General features: G+C 47.0%; 2 protein-coding genes across 6 annotated transcripts in view; both read left to right on the top strand.

Moving 5' to 3' along the window:
• The window catches only part of LOC144945877 (C-myc promoter-binding protein-like), an 85,264-nt gene that overhangs the window by 29,243 nt on the left and 35,569 nt on the right, over positions 1-20,452 (top strand). For all 5 annotated transcript variants that reach the window (XM_078874486.1, XM_078874485.1, XM_078874487.1 and 2 more), the window contains exons 2-8: positions 8,010-8,344; positions 8,924-9,167; positions 10,705-10,774; positions 13,072-13,241; positions 14,076-14,323; positions 15,560-15,626; positions 17,046-17,104. In XM_078874486.1, coding sequence (XP_078730612.1) covers positions 8,037-8,344; positions 8,924-9,167; positions 10,705-10,774; positions 13,072-13,241; positions 14,076-14,323; positions 15,560-15,626; positions 17,046-17,104 — 1,166 coding nt within the window. In that variant the 5' untranslated portion in view covers positions 8,010-8,036. The remainder of the gene's footprint in view (positions 1-8,009; positions 8,345-8,923; positions 9,168-10,704; positions 10,775-13,071; positions 13,242-14,075; positions 14,324-15,559; positions 15,627-17,045; positions 17,105-20,452) is intronic.
• Positions 8,907-20,452, top strand: part of APTX (aprataxin) — a 179,627-nt gene continuing 168,081 nt past the window's right edge. The window contains exon 1 of the mRNA XM_078874494.1: positions 8,907-8,915. The gene's annotated coding sequence lies outside the window, so the exon portion shown is untranslated. The remainder of the gene's footprint in view (positions 8,916-20,452) is intronic.

Here is a 20,452-nt window from a genome sequence, read left to right as displayed (position 1 = left end):
GTGGCGTTGGAAGGGGAGTCTTACAGTAGTTTTCAAGCAGTGGCAATGATTCATCGCCACATGAACATCGATGACTGGTCACGATTTGGGGTGGGGTGGTTGGATGAACTTTTTTTTTCTTATTCAAGAGTCTAGTTGCGTGTGTTTGCCTTGCTTGGAGTGTTTATCGTGTTTTGCTCCGTCTTGTTTTCTCCCAGTTGCCTCCAGGTGCCATCCGCCACGTGATGTGTCGGCATGTGGCAACTCCACCACGCCCAGTGAGCGATTTTGATGAGTTGTCAAGATTTCGTGACCGTCATTTCATTCCAGAATCGTATCTCGTTTGGTGCCGTCTGCAGTTTATCGGCTGTTATTGTTGTCTGTCCACCAGTCATGTCTGGTTCTGTTCCCAGTCGCCTAAACATACTTTAGCAGCTCGTTTTCAGGGGTTTGGCAAAGTCGCTCCACCACAGCGATTCGTCACGATTTGGTCCTCATTATTTGATCCCCAAAATTTTATGTTTTTGTGTTTTTACTATCGCCTTTGGATTGGCTATCGCATGCGTTTTGTCCTCCTTTATTCTGCCCTGTGGCAAGGTAAATTAGCATCGGAATGATTCATACGGTGGTCAAACACACGCTATGTAAGCATTGAACATCATCCCGTGCAGGCCACTACATGAACTTTATAATGAACGATACATTTAATTCTTACGCAGAGCAGGGGAAAGGGTTTGGTAGTGGGGGGATGGGACGTGGGGAGCGCGAAAGCCCCCCTGTCTTCATGTAAATTAGCGTCCCATTTGTTTTAGGCGATTCAAGGAATTGTCATGATTCACTTCACCCACCGATTACCTCTGTGTCATCTCTGTGACAACTTCATTCATCTTGCCGTTCCGTAGTTTGCCGTCTTCGTTACAGTTTTTGTCAGCTCATTAGCCTGCGTGTAACGCGTGTATATAATTAGCATATTAAGCATGAATACATTCCCCAACTGGAATTCAATCAACGTTTCATGAGCCATGTTACTGCTACATGCATAATAATAATTAGAATGTAATTCGCATTAATAATAAATCATCGGTTACCAGACAATGCGTTGCCCGGCTCGCGGGCAACAGCAGAGATACTCTTAGTTCTTTCGGTAAAGTCACGTAGGTAAAAATTAAATTAAAATTAATAAAAAATAAAATCAAGACGTTTTTATTTTTTATTCATTTTAATTTAATTTTTTACCTACGTGACTTTACCGAAAGAACTAAAAGTATGAATCCTTGCAGTCACGAAAGCTTCAAATCTAGAATAGCAGAGATGTTAATCTCGCCGAAATGTTGCAGCGTGTCATTGACTTGACCAAGAGTTTCCTACTTATTTCCACCATTTGATTGCGAAATGACTGTGTACGTAATACATTCGTTAGTTTGCATGCAAATCGTAAATTGAACGTTTCAGACTTAAGCTCGTGGAGCGAACAGAACTTTACAGAGCCCCCCATACAGATCAAGATGATGAACGAGACGGTGCAAAACTGCGTGGATATCGCAGGGCTCTGGATTGCGACATTTCATTCAAATGGCCCGGAGCTAGCTGACTCATTCGGCGCTTCTGCTTGCTGTGTGTGCAGCTTCGGGTCGACAGCAACCGAGCCGTCCCTCCACGCTTTCTTTCTCCCCCCTGTAGCTCTTTACGCACAGCCCACAAGGCGCCACCCCCCTCGGCATAAATCGCCATCCGCTTGAGCAGCTCCTTAGTCCACGTGCATGGCACTGGTGAGAGAGAGAAAGAGAGGTCCCTTTTCAAGTCTTTGACTCGAACAAAGCCTCCGCCAGCTCTCCCTGAGCAGATTGTTGCGCAAATTACATTTTCACAATCTGTGGGACCCCCCCCCCCCCGTGACCCCCCCTCCCCCCGAGCCGTGCCGTTGTTTCTTTGACCCGGCGTTTCATTTCGTCGCTGTCACGGTCAACATTCCCGCTTGGTTGCTTTGAACACCCGTCGGACGATAGTTGTTCATTTCTCCAGTTGGAGCTTCATCGGTAATCGCGCGCGGAAACGAAGAATACAACGGTGAAGAGGTCTGTTTATCGGTTATGCGCCGATTTCGACATTTCTCACGATCAATATATCTAACTGCCCCCCCCATGCCCCATGCGTGAGTGTGCGTGATGGGACGTGCCATGCGGTGACATATCAGCTCTGCAAGCCTGGTGCCCTAGACCTGCTCCTGCTGTACATCTGTGAAAAAGAGCTTTATAGCTGATCGGATTCCTCCAGTATGAATAAATATTCGGATTGCGATGATGGCCACTGCTGACCGATCGCATTTGGGTGCGAAGTGGGGGGGGGGGGGCTTCCTCCAAGATGTCCGGTTTTCTACGAAATCTAAAAAAAACGTACAATAATGCTTGGTATTGGCCAAACATCCCTTGGCTGAAAAATGACGTGTTTAATCACTCCTTTGGGATTACACATACAGCAGCAGCAATATCACCACCTACTGAGAACTGGGCAGGACATTCCTGAAAAGGAGTATTTTGACTGAACGAGGCTTTCCCGAGTAAACACGTGTAAATAAAAAAATAATACATAATGGAGAGGTCACTCATCGAAAACAACGCGTACGAATTGAAATGTTTTTTTTATTCTTACACACACGATTCAATGCGTTTTATGACGCGCATTAGTATCGATCTTAATGAATTGGCACGGCACACGTTTACATCCGTAATCTGGTCGGGTAGCTCAGCGGTTAGCGAGTTCAAAATCCTAATAGGGTTTTTCCCCTTTTTTCTGGCAGCAAAACTGACACCTTTTGCAAGGAATCATGTTTACATTAAGCACAATACTTGCAGTCAAATGCAAACACAAAACAATACTCTGATAATTTATGCATTGTCCTTGAAACTGATTGGTCCACACCAGAGACAGCTTTCTTTAGAGCCTAGTCGCATATGGTGTTCGACCAGATGACGCCGGTAGGGGATTGATACGGCTCATCATCCCTCCCGGGGTTAATAACAATAGAAACGAGCACCACTTCGTGGGAAAATTCAGCAGTGCCGTAGGTATGTGGGATTTCCATCACTGGCTCCAGAGGCTGTAAACAGAAGATGGAGCGCGACCACCCCCATCCATTGCTTATCCGGGCAGAAAATCGCTTTTTGAGTTTTGGAGCCAGATTTCAATTGTACAGCCTTCCCCTGGAGTGTGTTTTTTTTTTTGGTAACACGGAGGATGTCGCGAAGTCTCACGTGCCGTGACTTCGTACAGATGTCAGCTCCCGCTCGGGAGGTGGGGCAAAGTAGCTTTATCAGCAGTGCTTTGTCCTATGGATACACTCGTCCCGTCCCCGCGCGCCATAGGAATGTGGAATTTCCATCACTGGCTCCAGAGGCTGTAAACAAAAGATGGTGCGCGACCACCCCCATCCATTGCTTATCCGGGCCGGAATTCGCTTTTTGAGTTTTCACCCAGATAAAAATTTTACAGCCTTCCCCTGGAGTGTTTTTTTTTATTTGTTGGTAACACGGAGGAAGTCACGGAGTGTCACGTGCCGTGACTTCATACAGGTGTCATCTACCGCCCGTGCTGTGGGACGCGGAAGCTTTACGTGCGCGTCGTGAAGAGGCATATGGGGGCTTGAAAACAGCTGCTGCCATCTCCTCCCACACCACCCACCCCGCGCCTCCCTCCATGCTCCAGTGCAACCCATCTCATGCAATGAGCGCTCGAGAGAATTTTTCTAACCGTGTGCGACATCGCGAAGTGAGTTTGTGTGCGCCCGATGGGGTTTTTCGCGAGTTGGCAATAATCGCCGTGCCATTTCGTGAGTTCTCTCGTGCCGCGAAGGGCTTTCGGCAAACGTCTTGGGAAACCCGCGGAAGCCACGGCCGCCGGGTTCGCGTGCAGCACAGAGGAGTTTTATTTTTTATACTCTTAGGTTTTTTCGGTAAAGTCACGTAGGTAAAAAATAAATAATAAAAATAATAAATAGTAGAAATAAAATAATAAAAGGATTTATGATTTATTTCTATCATTTTTTCTATTATTTTTATTATTTATTATTTATAAATAATAAAATTAATAGAAATAAAATAATAAATGGAATTATTGTTTCATTTCTATTATTTTTATTACTTATTTTTTACCTACGTGACTTTACCGAAAAAACCTAAGAGTATGAATCCTTGCAGTCACGAAAGCTTCAAATCTAGAATTTTGTTTTACTTTCCCGAATATTTTGTCGTGGTCGTTGCTGCTTCTGCTGCACATTCTCGGTGCAACGGACTTCCATGCACAGTGTACGCGCTTCGAATGAAATGAATGTGTGAAATTGAAAGACTTACATTTTTAAAAAAACTCACCGCTCCAGTTCTGCTCGGTGGTTTGCAAAGGAATGATGTCATTGACTGCAAAGTTCACGGCTGCTGAAATCTCGACGCACCATCGTGATGACAATGGATGGCACGCCTCTGCTTTGAAGTACTGTGAGCAAACCGGATTTGGCTTATGTGGGTTTTTGTCAAGAGCTTGTGACTTGCCACCAGATAAATATTTCAGTGTTAGCTTGGTAGTTAAGATGGTACAGTCATATTTGTTACATGCCTTTTGTATTAATGGTGTGTATTTGCATTCTACACGTGTGTATGTGTGTGCTGTTGCCAGAATAATAATTAATTTCCGTTTAAACACTTCTGTTTTTTAAATATGATTTCCATTTTATTTAATTCACTTTCTGATATGCGTGTAACGATGCATCAAGCCGTGACAACCCTTTTTTTTACTTTCACAGTACAATACATGCATCAACCTCTGTGTGTTGACTGTCAATTATTAATGCAAATGATATGCTGGTGGAGGAACCAAACAAGCAACTGAAATAAATATAAACATTGCGGTTGAGACGAGACACAAGCTAAATAAATGTTTGGTTAGAATCGTGACCCCTTCCCCCAGAAGCGGACGTTCACAGAATCAGTCACAGGGTGAATCGATACATTTACTGTATGTCGAACTTCTTTCGCACCATACCGCGCTAATCGGAGGTGCGGGGAAGGACCACAAACTAAACGCAAAAGTGAGTTTTCAATCTCGATTTAATAGTTCGTAGCGCCAGTGGCTTCCAATACAATGCATTCTTACGAACATAACATACATCGTGTACGAGTCTTTTCATATATACGTTGCATAGCAATTGATATCGTGGGTGAGAAAATTATCACATGAATGGCCATTTCACAAAGCCATAATGCTTCTTTTGTAATGGAGACATGGACACGCGCGCGCACACCCGCACACCATAATAGCAAGTTGTATAATAAACACAAAAAATACCATCTGCCACTAATGTCATTGGCATGGTCATGTTCATTGCGCTGGGTGTTGCGGCTGCTGCCTGCAGTCCCATCACTTTGCAGGCAGTGGTTTGGTGGCTCAGGCAAAAATATATCCGTGAAATAATTCGACATCTTTTGAGCTGCATAAAATAATGTGCCACGGTTTTGACTCTTTGGAGATGGCGGTCTTAAGCAAGTCTGCGTGCGTTACACGCGCAGCGCGATGATGTCACACGGCGTGCAAGGCACGATAGGAAGATCAATCCTATGATCGCAATCGCACATTTTGCTGTCTAGAAATCACCTCTTGCGTGTATTAACTACGATACTCTTAATGGATCTCAATGTGCGTTAACTCCTTGGCTGTTGGTTGGTTACCTGGTCAGGAGGTGGCAGTACAGAAAGTCGGCTGCTCACCTTGTCTGCATGGACATCTAATTATTCTCCTCCTTATATGTGCAGGTTTATGCATGATTAGTGAGAGTAAAATAATCAATTTTAATCTATAAAAACCCATGTGTACTCTTCTATACCCACTCAGTATCTTGGAATATAACAAGTATACACAGCTGTACCGTACTGATAATGTCTTGACTGGCATTGAGGCCTTTCTGGATAAATCCACTCAAGATTATTTATTGCACGCTAGGGGCATTGAGAGATATTCAGTACTGGTTGTGATCATATTTGGAATGGCCATTTTTGGGCCAATCTCTCCATAAGATCCACCATCAGCGTCTCACAACGTGGTCATTAATTTATCGACCTTGGAGGGATCATGGCCTTCCAACCCAACTCAGGCGTGGAAGTGTGGCAGCCTTTCCTCTTCTCTTTCTAAAAGTTTTTTTTGGCATTTTCCATTGGAGTTTTCTTCAAACCGTGCTGCCCACGTCATGCGTCCGTTTCGCGACACGCAGGGGCCCATTTTATAAACTTTTTACAGAACAGGTCTGTGTCTTTATACTGGGCTTTTGTTTTGTTGCAAAAAATGTTTTTTTAAAAACTGTTACAGAGCAGTGATTCACCCTCACTTCTGAAGCCCCCACTTCAAGTGACCTCTCATCCACATGAGGAGTGCTGGCGGCACTTAACCTCGTGTCCTGCTGTAGAGACGGTTAGTCGCTTGGATGTCAAGACAATACAGTTAAAAAACAAACCTTCATTCGCGGATTTTTCTTTCGTGAAATTAGATTATTCGCGATTTTATATTTGTCCATGGTTTACGTTTCGCGCCTTTTTCTCCTCCGGCTGTTCACGATTTGGCAACATTGTGTCACGGAGAAAGGTTCCTTGTGCAGTGCAGTCATAACAATTCCATTTATTTAGCGGCTTTTCATCAAGGATCCCAACGCGCGCTGTGCAGGACGCAGCAGCAGACACTCGGGAAAAAAATAATTATATTACAAATGTATTTTAAGAATCCACTCACTAAGTGGTGCTTTTTGGATTTCGATCGTGGGGTGCAAGCGTCGAGCGAGGAAGTAAGAGTGAGAGTTAAAGACAGAAATAAGTTATGAGTTCAGCTGAAAAAGGAGAGTTGTTGATAGACTAGCTTGTGATAGTGCATCTGCTGACCATCATCATCATGAGCTTCCAAATGTACAGTATAATGTATTGGACATCTGTAAAACTACTGGACATCTGTGAAAAATAGCTTCATAGCTCATCGGATTTTCTCCAGGCTAAATAAAGACTCCGATTCTGAAGATTCGGGTTTATTTGATTGTCTTCTATTTTTGTTGTAATGTGTGTGTTTATTATCTATTCTATTATTGTACATATTACTAAATAATGTGGATGACATTTTTGCGTACAGGATTAATATTATGAAACATTTTCATTTTCTCCCATATGTCCAAGCGGACACGGGAGCCTATAACCCCATTTTCCCCAGATAAACATTGTCTATTAAATTCGCGAATTCTACTTTCACGCAGATTTTCAAAGAACAGAAACCCTCACGGATTTCGAGGCCTTTCCGTACTTGTCATTCTGAGCTGGAATTTGTGTGACATTAGGTGAAATACCCAAATTAGGTGTGAAATTAGGTGAAACACCTAACTTTATATGATAGGACTTTTTTTGTGCAGTCATTAGTGACCGAGCTAAAACCACCAACTCGCTACATTTGAGAGCTCGGTTTAATCCCAGCTGGCTGAAACCCAGAGATTTAATCCATGGTCTCGGTGGCTTCCAGATCAGTGCTTTGATCCCTGAGCAAACCTGGCTGGATTTTAATAATCATCCGCATCATTAGCCATGATTCGTCCACTGCTGGATAAAGGTCTGCCAAAGCCGTCGTGCGATGCAGCAGTCCACAGAATATAGGGATCCGCACAAAGGGCTTTATTAACAGTTTCCGTGTTTATCTTCTTGGTTCTTTCGGTAAAGTCCCGTAGAAGGGAAATATTAAAATAATAAAAATCAAACATAATAAAATAATTCTCACGACGTTTCGGCCACAACGCAAGCAGCCGTCCTCAGGTGAAGAACAGGTCTGTCGGAAAGACAACGTCTGAATGGCCCATCTGTCGGAAAGACCTGTTCTTCACCTGAGGACGGCTGCTTTAAATCGAAAGTTTCCGTGTTGTTCGCGTTTACCTTGTACGTAATCTGAACTTCTTTCGCACCGTACGTAGCCAACCGTTCCGCCGTCTCTCCCGTTGTCTCTCCCGTACGCTTTCTGTCGCGCAGAGCGAGCAGGAGCAGGCGCGCCCAGCCATGGAGGAGAAAGGCCCACGCGTGGCCGACTACTTCGTGGTGGCCGGCCTGACGGAGGAGTCCAAGCCCCTGGAAGAGGACATGGCGTTCGCCGAGGGGCGGCAGAAGGCGGTGCGGCGGCGCGACCCCATCACGGACGTGGCGGTGGTGTGCCGCTCGCAGGGCGAGGAGCCGCCACAGGGCTACACGTGCATCGAAGTGACCCCGACGAACCTGGATGCCGACCTCAACCACGGCAGCCTCAGCAGCCCCCAGCTCTACCTGTGCTATCGGCGTGGCCGTGACAAGCCGCCGCTCACCGATCTGGGGTAAGGGCACGTGCTCGATCACTCGATTGCTCGTTCGCTCGCTCGCTCGATCACTCGATCGCTCGCTCGCTCGCTCGATCACTCGATTGCTCGTTCGCTCGCTCAGTCAGTACGTCCGTTCGTCTAAGTCCGGCCGGCCGTCGGTTGGTCAGTCGGCCCTGTAGCCAGGGCTGCATTGAAAAGTTAAAGTGGTACTGGTCAAACATCCCAAAGCGGGACCCTGATGAAAAAGCACCTTGAGATTCGGTGAGTCTTACGTGGATAAATAATATACATGTTACATTTTAATATGTTGCTGTGCATTTAAGGGAAGGTGAGCGAGTTGGATGCGTACTAATAGACATCTTGACTCGTCTGGCTCTGTTATTGTTTTGGTGACAGCCTGACAACTGTTGCAATTGTAAGTGAAAACTTCTGCAAACTTGCCAAGTGATAAATAATGAGGGCAATGACATTTATAAGCGGCATTATTTTCAGACTTTTGTATTATGATTAAATGTTCTTGCTGTTGTTGCCGCTACTGCTGCTTCTATTACTGCAACTGCTACTCCTATTACTGCTGCTGCTGGTGCTGGTCAGGGTTCTATACGAGTGGAAGGAGCGCCTGATGCAGGGCTGCGAGACAATCCGCACTACGCCGTACGGCCGCCCGGCCAACGTGAACAACAGCGCGCAGCACATCTTCGTGACGTACCGGCGCGCGCACGAGTCCGCGAGCCAGAACGCACTCGCCGTCACCGACATCTGCATCATCGTCGCCAGCAAGGGCGAGACGCCGCCGCACACCTTCTGCAAGGTCAACAAGAACCTCAACTCCGGCATGGTGAGCGTCAAGGAGCGTGTGAACCAATCGCACGCCAAACTCCGGGTCATCCTCGCGGCGGCGATTTCTGGCTGGCTGTCGAAGAAAGGAGGTCGCCGCATCGCACGCGCTTTCAGATGCGCTTCTGCGGCCGTCTGGAACGCTCTTCCTTCCGATGTTAGAAAGCCACTGGAGCTATGCACTTTTAAATAATTTCCTTGGAACTGATTTTTGTGTTTAGTTGTTTCGTCCTCACTCAGCTCCTCCGATTCACACGGATGGCTACCTACGGTGCGATAAAAGTTCAACATACACACATCCAGGGCGATCTGTGTATGGATACCACCCACTGGTTCCATACTTTACCAGCCAGGGTGGCACAGCGGTGGAGCGAGTTGCCCGCCATCGGAAGGTGTTGCGAGTTCAAATCCAGGATTGATGAATTATTAAGCAAACTCTGGACCGCTCTGACTTTCTGGGCCTTTGGCAGCTGAGTGAGGCTCGTTAAACTAAACTCCCGGATTTCCACATTTTATTGGCAACAGCACTCTGCAAAAAAATCTGGGAAACCCCTGTTTGACGTGAAAATCAATATCGTACACAGAGACACCTTCTGCGTTGCTGTTGAACATTAAATACTAGGCTGTAACAAGACTCATTCGCCTTTTAAATATGCCCCCACTGTTCCTTTACAGCACCCTGAGGTGCCGTTGCATTTGGGCGCCCTGTAAATCCGCATTGTAATTGTAAATAAGATTAAGAGCCATTGCTCACTGTTATACGGTCAGAAAATCGTTGTCATCTCCTTTGGGATGCTGTTTAAGAGCACCACAACCCCCCCATTGGTGAACAAACCTGGTGGCGAGATGGTAAGTACCTCGCTGGGTATGCAGGAGGTCGTGGGTTCAATCCCAACCCTCAAGCCTTTGGATATTTGGAGTTTGGATCTTCTCAACCGTGGTCATGTGGATTTCTCTCCAGGACCTCCGGTTTTTCCCTGCACATTTGTGTTTAGAGTATTTGGCTGCTATAAATTTCTACACGATAAGCCACTTGGTTGAGCTATCGTCTGCGGCCAGGTAGCTTAAAGAGCCGTATAGCTCAGTGAGCCTTTACCTGGTCAAATAAAAACTAAAATAATAAAAACTCGGACTTTGAGATGCGCGCATATTACTCTTGGCTCTGAAATCGTAACAGCGCTCACCAGTTCATGGATTCTGTTGCTGTTTTGCTGCGGAATGCCTAAAAATTCCGTTGTCGTGATGACGCTTGACGCAGTTTCAAGCGAAACGCCGCATCCAACTCCTAAATTCGGTCGTGAGAATTCTTCAACTTAACCGGCCAATTTAAACAATAATACTTGGCTCCTCAAACACTCATTCACCTGATAATTTGATGTTGTTTGGCTGTGTCGGGTGGTCAAAGGATACTCGGAACATAAATTCGGCTGAATTGTTCCTTGACCAAACCCAAAATGTAATTTTGAATCGTACCTGTTGACTGTGAAAACCTGCTATGTGTTAAGTTAAATCCATGGTCGTTGTTTTTGTTTGCTCAGTGGGGTGCCTCTGTGTTCCTGTGCTACAAGAAGTCTGTGGTTCGAGCCAACTCCATCGCGTACAAAGCCGGTGAGAACTCGATCACCTAAACCAGGGGTGGAGATCCTTTTCCATACATGGTGCTGAACAGGGCTTTCAAACACCTTTGGCATGGGCCACACATGAACATGCAGCTCAACCACTTCTCTGACTGCAAGAGGCCCTCGCAGGGTTGAAAGTGACTAAGCATGCGAACATTAGGAACATGGTTTTGCTGCCAGTACAAAAATATTACCCTCTAGAATCCCATTCTTTGCGGCTAAGACGTTTGTAGTAACAGATAAATATCGTTTGTGGGTCATTTCTAAGTGGTGGGTTCTCATGTGGCCATGAGTCGTATGAACTTGAAACAGCGGGCCATGTTTGGCCGACCCTCGGGACCGTAACTTTCCCACCGCTGATTTATACACTTGGATATAGTTTTCTACGGAGCCCATGTATTGCAAGTGGCACCGCAGAAATCCGCGCATTGTGCTATAAACCTCTCTACCTGCGTTTGCTTCCCACCCATGGCTAGGATCGGTGGAAAATGGGTATGAGAACTGGTCCTGGGTCTCCCCTAGGTCAGCTCAACCTTATATGAGCACTTGGAACAGATGACATTCGTTACTCTTTCACGCGTCACATGGAAGACCGCGCGAAGGTTGTCACCTTCTTTCACCTCCTCCTCTCGTCACGCTCTTTGCTCGGCCACTCATTCGCGTCACGCCGATGATGCCACTCGCCGGCGCTGGCAGTGCGGGAGTCGGCTGTCGTCGTTGCGCGTGACCGCGTGGGCGTGTGCCAGCCGCGGTTCGCGCGTGCTCGCGCACTCACTTCTCGGCAGTGTTTTTCCACACGCGCGCGGGTGGGACTTACTGCCGTGCGCCGATTATGCAACCGGTTCAATGTCGCCGGCTGGTTAATGAGTAAACCGCGGTGGAGGTGGCGGAAGAGAGGTTGTCGCGCTTAGGGTCCCGTGCCTGGGTTTGTCGATGCTCGGCCGCACGTGTTCATAACGCGTGCACGGAGGGATCGTGTGAATGTTATCCGTTTAGATTATGCCTTGTGAGAAAACCCATCCACGCCACGCCGGTCATGGGAGTTATTTGACCATTCGTTTGGCTGGTGTGTGTAGGTTTTCAAGCGGAGGGTAGTTAATGTCAGGACTAGGCATTACACTCCACTTGATGGCTGGGAGTCAAAATCATCAGGTCGCTGGGTTCATAGCGCGGTGCAATTTACCACCATTGCCACTGCTCGTTTTGCTTGATGCAGTCCGTATTCGCTGATGTTCTGACGTTAACTTGTGTTCGTATTGACCCTCCGCCAGAGGTCGCAACCGAGTACCCGATACCCGTACCCTACCCGATACCCGGCTACGCGTACCCGGCCGGGTACGGGTACCCGGTACCCATTTGCGACCCTGGTGCGGCCGGGTACGGGTAAGGAATCAAAACCCGTTTGCGACCTCTGCCCTCCGCTCTCGGCGGCCTCTCAACCACTTCAAGTAAAGCACATCGAAAGGGTGGATTAAACTTATCACGAGCAAAGCCGCCACTCCACTGTTGCAACACGCACATCGGGCCTGCGGGCCGTGCCGTTGGCAGTTTTGAAATAGCTGCCGGTGACCGAGTCGAAAGTGTGCGCCCATTGTACAGTCGCCCGCTATTTACAGCAGCGCCTGGCACTCACCTTGGCCGTCTGCTCGGTGATGGTGGGGGCTGGGCGGGGGTCGTCGGGTGGAGGGGCACCATTACTAAAAGCCCTCGTAAAACAGGCCGGGGAGTTTTTTTTGTTTTTTTGTTCATGCGAGCAGTCACCCCTTCGGTGGCAGTGGTCAGGCGTTGGCAGAATGTTGTGATTGTCACGCCCGCACATCTGTTTCGTTGGCCTAAGGAAATTGTACAAAAGTATGTGTATGTATGTATTCTTTTGTATGTATGCTATTTTTATGTATCTATGTGTGTATGTATTTATGCTGTTGTATGCACCTATGTGTGTTTGTATGTATGTATGTATGCATGGAGGCCACTGCTCAGGATGACTGATTATTTTTGCTTTCGTAACAACGTCACGCTTGGCAAATAAGATGCTGCTGTGCCCATTCCTGTTGTCAGGATTAGCACGGTCGGCTACGTACGGTGCGAAAGAAGGTCAACATACATACAAATAATGTCAGGAGCACCCGCAGCCTTCAGTTGTGTGTCTGCACTCGTTTCAAGTGTGGAAAACTTTCAACCGCAATGCATCCAACCACCACTGCCACATCACCCCGGCTTGTCCATCTCGCCGTGCGCCGGCACCCCCGCTCGTTTGATCACACGCGTGCGTGTGATCCTGCGCAGGCCAGCTGAGCCGCTACCCGAACGAGGACTACGAAACGTTCCCTCTGCCCGAGGCCGTTCCCATGTTCTGCCTGCCCATGGGCGCCGTCATCGAGTGCTGGCCGCCCAAGACCAAGTGCCCAGCACCCATCTTCTCCACGTTCATCCTCACCAGCGTCTCCGGGGACAAGGTGCCCCCCCTCCTCCTACACCCCGCGGCGCTCGTCCGTTTGGCCGGAGGGCATGGCGTGCGGCACCAATGGCAAACCCTTGCCGTTGTTGGGGTGGTGGCAGAGGTCGCAGTCGGGTACCCGATACCCGTACCCTACCCGATACCCGGCTACCCGTACCCGGCTGGGTACGGGTAGCCGTTTGCGACCCTTGTGCGGCCAAGTACGGGTACGGGGTAGGCCGTGAGTCACTGGTGAGTAACCGTTTGTCACTCATTTCGGGTAGGGTATGGGTACGGGTAGGGAACGGGTACCCGTACCCGGCTGGGTACGGGTACCCGTTTGCGACCCTGGTGCGGCCAGGTACGGGTAAGGAATCAAAACCCGTTTGCGACCTCTGGGTGGTGGTCTTGTTGCTCTGGGTGGACTCTGTTTAAGACACCCATAGCCTAGTTCTCATGGTACATTCCCCCCTCCACCCTGCCCCCCTCCCCGCCCAACAATTCCAATTTTATAATCGCTATCATTTAAACGATGAAAGTGTCCTTTTGGAACAATGTCAGTCGACCTTCCCTCTCAATGACACAGAAAATACGTAATGATTTTTTTTAATTCACCTGATATTTATTGTACGAGTTCACTGAAGCAAAGCTTTTCTTGGCAAATTAACAGTTCTATTCTCTGCTGTCCCTGTAGTTTTAAATTCTAATAGAATGGTTCTGAACGGAATTCGTAAAATTAGGCGACGCCATTGCTGCACGTTTACGATCGCTCTCAACACTCGGCGAGCGTTTCCTTTGACGTTGGCGTCACTTTATTATTATCATGATCATCAACATTGTTCCTCCATCCCAGGTGTACGGGGCGGCGGTGCAGTTCTACGAGCCCTATCCCGCGGAGCGGCTCAGCGAGAAGCAGGCCGTGCAGCTGGGCCTGCGCAGCAAAGTCGACCGACGGCCGCTGCCTGGCCCGCCGTTCTCTGTCAACACCAACAAGTGCATCTGCCTGCTGTCGCGTTGGCCGTTCTTCGACGCCTTCCGCAAGTTCCTGCTCTTCGTCTACCGGCTGTCGTTCTCCGGGCCGCACGTGCTGCCCATTGAGAAGTGAGCGGCGGCCGCGGGAGTGGTCGGTCGTTGTGGTCGCAGGTCATTGCGAGCAGGGCTCAATCCGATTTGGCTTCGTAGAGCGTTTGTCGTGTGGTGCTTGTGTAGGTGTATGTGGCGGTAGTGTAGTGGTTAGCGTGCTGTGCTACGAACCTAGCCAACACCGGTGACGATTATCTGAACCGGTTCTGGGCCTCCCTTAGGTCGACTCTGCTTCAAATGTTAGTACCTGGTGCAGTGTCTAAACATCGCCACTGGGGAGACAAAGGCGGTCGGGCGTGGTGTTGGCCACCCACCCCCTTGTGTGCCGTGCCGGCCTTTATAGGTGCTCACGAACAGCACTTGCCCCAACAGCCTGTTACAGACTATATGGGGGATCTTTGTCTTGTGTGGCGGTGGGGTTGAGTGTGGATGGATAGCTATTTTGTGTATATAGTTGCGTGTGATTGTGTGTGTGTGTGCGAGTGAGTGAGTGAGTGGATGGTACTTGGGCACGTGTGCCTTTTGTGGGAGCAGTAGTACAGTGGTTATCGCACTGCTTCGAACCCGGTGCCCTGAGTTTGACTTCCTGGTCACGGCTTACATTAGCGGCGAGGTGATGTCTGAATCGGTCGTAAGTCTCCCCAAGGTCGACGCAGCCTTAAATGAGTACCTTGGTATATTGTGTAAATATCAGCACTGGGAAGACAAAGGCGGGTGTGGTGCATACCATACCAGCCTTAATAGGTGCTCACAAATATATTTTTACTCTTAAGAGTCTGCAAGGCTAAACGGGCCGATTTTGTACGTATCTTTCGAGCAGCAGCATAAACGTCTGCATTGCGCTAACATTCCTGGCCTCTACGCACAAGACTGGTCATGTTTAGCTGATGATGAAAATGGCATTGCCCTTCCCTCGGGACAACTTAACCCCTAAATGAGCAATGTGCCTAGTATGGTCAGCATCGCACTACAGAGATGGACAGCTTGGCTCGCGTAATGCCAGCCTCACCACTCCCACGTGTGTTGGTCTCTGCCTTAATGAGCTCTCATTAATTTTCATCATACGTGTATACGTGGCCATATGCCTATTCACTTCTACCCGTGGTAATTGTGCTGTTTGCGCTTTAAGACGTGAGCAAATAACGCGATTAGATATTTGTTTAGTTTTTCGGGTGTTTGTGCGATTGCGTTCGCTCCGGTAATGTTGACCCGTTTTGTCGCGTGTGTGTTTGGCCTCGTGGTGTTTGCTTGAAGGCACATCTCCCATTTCATGTTCCACGTGCCCTTCCCTTCTTCCCAACGGCCACGCATCCTTGTCCAGGTGAGGCTCTTTAACCTAAACCTCGTTTAATAATAGGGGTTTTTCCCCCTTTTTCTGGCAACAAAACTGAAACCTTTTTACAAGGATTCATGTCTGCATTAACCACAATACTTGCAGTCAAAATGCAAACAAAAAACACACTGATAATATATGCATTGTCCTTGAAACTGATTGCTCCACACCAAGGGGACGGCTTTCTTTTGAGCCTCGACCCAATTGGTGCTCGACCAGAGGACGCCAAAAGGCGTACAGCTCAAAGACAATGCACTATCAAAGTAACCGCGTTTGTTCGTTCACTCGTTGATTCGATCGTCACCTGCGAGACGGGTTCGTGGAGAAACACAGAACGTCCTCTGCAACTGGCAAAGCGAACTTTGTATGAGCGATCCTGCCAACCCATTGTAACATTCCTCGAGAATCATAAACCGGGGGAGATTGCGCGACAAGATTTGGGCATCTCAATGTGCGAGAGCGAAAATGAGCGTGGTATTCCTGGGCCATGATGGATGGCAACAGCGTGGTGAGGCCTTCATCCAGCAGTGGATAGAACATAGCTGATGTCGATTATCATGGGAATCATAAACTGTCAGTATTGTTAACTGGCATTTGGTTTCATCGCACCCCAAATGGCCATTTGGGCTGGCTCCTGTTGTAATGTGCCTCTAGTTCACGTGGTTTTTGTTTTGTTACATCCTGGGATCGATGCAATTACCTGGGTTTGTTGGGAGCTTCCCAGGTTCGGGTCACATGCCAGAACATGTGACAGCCTCTCAGAGAATGGAGCAATGTGTGCAGACACTTTTCACATTGTGGTCTCTGTTCAGGAGTGGGATAATTGCCAGAAAATCACTCCCTTGATTGCCACGTCCCGAAAGGGGCCTGTCATTTTGAGAATATACTGCAGATACGTGTGCATGGTGCTTACCAGGTTGAGATCGAAAGGCGCATTGGTTAACCCACTGCGCTGCATAACCAGCCGCACTAGTTGACTACTGGACATCTGTGAAGGAGAGCTTCACAGCTCATCGAATTCCTCCGGTATAAATAAATATTCTGATTTGAATTCTCCGCCACAGCTAAGATCAGTGATCAATTCTATCGGTACTAGGTATCGGCCTCTCGATTTAATTGACCCATAACTCAATGCCTGATGTTTTCTTGTTCATGTTTTTGTTTGTTGCGGTTGCACCCGATTCAAGAGCCGAATGGCTCACAGGGCTATACCTAATAAATTAACTTTGAAATGAACTTTGAAAATTAACTTTGATGTGGTGTGAAACGTCAGCGCTTGGGGCCAGGCATGCTCGCAAAACAGCATTTGTCCCAAATAGTCTATCGCACTCAGTGGGGGGGATCTTTGCTTTTGTTGCGTACTAACAGCAGCTGCTGCTGCTATGGTATTTGTGTTTTGTGCTACAGCTGTCTATGCAGGACTCCCTGGTGCTGTCCCAGCCCATCGCCTCGCCTCTACCTCTCAGGTAGCCCCCCCCCCACGCTCCTTTGGCCCGAGGCTCCCCGCGGAGCATGTTGGCAACGTGTGTAACTGAGCTGAGAGCAGTGATTCCCAATCTTTCTGGACCTGCGGACCACCACTCAACACCCCCCCCCCCACCCCAAGATTAATTTGCAGACACACCCTGCACGTATAACTTTTCAAGATTTAAACTGCTGTAACTCTTAGTATCCACAAGACCGCTTCCAATGCCCTTGTAGGCACCATCGGTTGGTCTGTGGGCCACAGGTTGGGAATCACCGACTTGGAGAGAACCAGGCGACCGTTCTCGGTTGGCAAATGCAGTCGCACCTCGGTATGCGACCGCTTTGGAATACGTCGAATTTGGTACACGTCGTGTTTTGACGAGCAAAAAATGTCTTGGGATACGACGTCTTGCTTGGGATACGGCGCGCTTGCTAGAACGTGTATGGGTCGGGATGAAAATTCACAGAGTTAGAGCCCCGTTCACGATTGAAACAAAGCGCGGCACCTCAGTCTGCCTGTAGATCTCGGTCAGTGCACAACCCTTGCTCTAACTCTCTGTGAATTCATCTTGGTTCTTTCGGTAAAGTCACGTAGAAGGGAAATAATAAAATAATAAAAATAAAACATAAAATTATTCTCACGACGTTTCGGCCACAACGCAAGCAGCCGTCCTTAGGTGAAGAACAGGTCTGTCGGAAAGACAGCGTCTGAATGGCCCATTCAGACGCTTCTACGTGACTTTACCGAAAGAACCAAGAAGATAAATCCCTGCAGTCACGATTTTTTTGCGAATTTATGTATGCACTTCAGTAATAAGTAGTGTCTAAATTATTTTACACAACCCCATTGATGTATAATTTGCAATATAAAATATAATTTCTTATACTCTGGAACGGATTATTTCCTTTCCCTTTATATCTTATGGGAAAAATTCTTTGGTATACGTCATTTTCGGTATCAGTCCTACCTTCTGGAACGAATTAGCGACGTATACCGAGGTACCACTGTATTTGTGGTACCGTCGTAATTATTCGGAGACGTATTTGTGGTACCGTCGTAATAATTCGGAGACGAAGGACATTTTTTTCTCTAAATCATTGAGCGGTCCAAAATAAGCATTGTGCTTGTATTGTAGACTGATGGACCCGGCCCGTCCTAGGGATGGCGTCACATAAGACGTGACGCTCACCTGACCCTCGTCATTTATTCAGCGCTCACCTGACACTCCCACTCGCCAGCTTTACACCGTAGTCGTAGGAGGCCCATTGAGATGAATCTTTAACCTCCACCCTACCATCCAACGCGCACACCCTGTTGTCAAGCAGCACACACCTATCTGTCGTATGATATTTAAACGGAGATGTGGGGCTCGTTTCACCTGCCAGGCTATTTATTATATTGCATGATAGAGTAGATAGGCAGCGTGAGGGCCGATAAGATCAATTATTGGGTTGAAGATAAATTGTTAAATTGGAATGTTGTCCTTCATAGCATACACAACATTTCACAGGCTTCCAAGATGTCCCACATCTCCGGTTAGCACGGTTGACTACGTACGGTGCTAAAGAAGTTCTGTTTAACACGTCGGCTTTCGAAACTAATATCATCCATAGTATAGGTTTTTTGGGTTAGATTGCGTAAATATATTAATGTGTCATCAAACCCGCCACCAACGAACACAGCCAATTAGGTAGTTTTGTCACGTAAACAAAACATGCCGATTCGTTACGAGTACAACACACAGGTGTGTTGGGAGAGCCAAGCAACAACATTTACAATCTTGAGTACGACGTTTCTTTCGCCAGTAATTACAACCAGCTTCATCAAGCGACAGCCAGATTTGTGTAGAAATCCTTCAGTTTTTTTCCTTGGAGGGAAAGCAGTTCTACGTACATACCTCTTTCATTGAAATTGGTGGAGCTAGCTAGCAGGAGTTCTCTCTGGACAAAGACACATACATTTTTAAATAACTTGCAGATTACATTTTGATTTAATGCTTTCGCGACTGCAAGGATTCATATTCTTGTTTTTTTTTGTAAAGTCACGTAGAAGGGAAATAATGAAATAAAAAAAATATAAAACAATAAAATTCTCACGACGTTTCGACTGCAACACAAGCAATCATCATCAGGTGTGAAATTTCCTTACTGTGGATTTCACAGCTGATGATGATTGCTTGTGTTGCAGTCGAAACGTCGTCAGAATTTTATTGTTTAATATTTTTATTATTTTATTATTTCCCTTCTACGTGACTTAACTTGCAGATTAGCCACTTATTGTATAGACACATACCTAGGCTGTGTTTCCGGGCTATCTGACGTGAGTTTGAAGCTTTGTGAACGAGAAAAAGATTCAAAAATCATTGCCAGACACCCCATCAATACGCTCGCAGTGATGTCACCGCAATCACGCGTTCAAACAAATCGGAGCGTTGGCATAATAACGTCACTGGAATGTGATAACGGCGTGTCTGGCGCAACTCTTTGTGGGTTTTTTTCTTCATCATTTACCAAAGCTTCAAATTCTTGAAAAATATCCTGGGATACACACAGCCTGTGTGTGTGGTGTGTGTGTTTGCAAGATACATTCCAATTGGCATGTTTGGCTATGGCGTTGTGCCCAGTTCAATGCAAGCTTAGATTTGTGCTACAATACCAGAGTTATTTCAGGCACGTTACAATACAGTGAATGTTTTTAATACTTCTCTGAAGATAAAAAAAAGTAAATGGCTTCTTGCCTCAGATGAGCAGTGTTGTGATCTTCTCTTATCGGCATCTTCAGCCCTGATAACACTTTGAACTTTTCTAAAAGGAGCAAAATAAATTGCTAGATATGGGTACACGTGAAAATAAAACATGTTTTGCAGCATTTGGGCCAAGCGTCGGCATTTAATTTTACAAACCTTACGACTGGTTTCGCATCTCTTTGGTAACATCGGCACAGTCCGGTTTCTTGAATGAATGATGCCCTGCTGACGGAATGTTATTGACAAGAGCACTCCGCTTAAACTATGGCGCCCAATCAGAACAAAACTGTGATATTGTACGCTGTTAATATTACAAGTGGAATTATTTATCGATCCTTGGTTGCGATTCAAATCGAAATCTTTATTTTTTACGTTGTCGTCAATGATAGCAGCTCTAGTCCCCTGCAGAGGTCAAGTAAACCCATTATTTACGTCATATAAATAAAAAATATAAACATTCTATCACATCTGAGTCAATGCTTCTACTATGCGCTTGCATGGAATTATACTCGGAGAACATTCATAAGTTACATAAATCATATTGACCCTCATTGAAGATTAGGTTTATTTTGGGCAGGACGCTTCGCTCGAAGGGACGGT

This window comes from Lampetra fluviatilis, chromosome 39 (genome assembly GCF_964198595.1).
Source record: "Lampetra fluviatilis chromosome 39, kcLamFluv1.1, whole genome shotgun sequence".
In the NCBI taxonomy this organism is placed as follows: domain Eukaryota; kingdom Metazoa; phylum Chordata; class Hyperoartia; order Petromyzontiformes; family Petromyzontidae; genus Lampetra; species Lampetra fluviatilis.
This window is presented reverse-complemented; position numbering and strand designations above follow the sequence as displayed.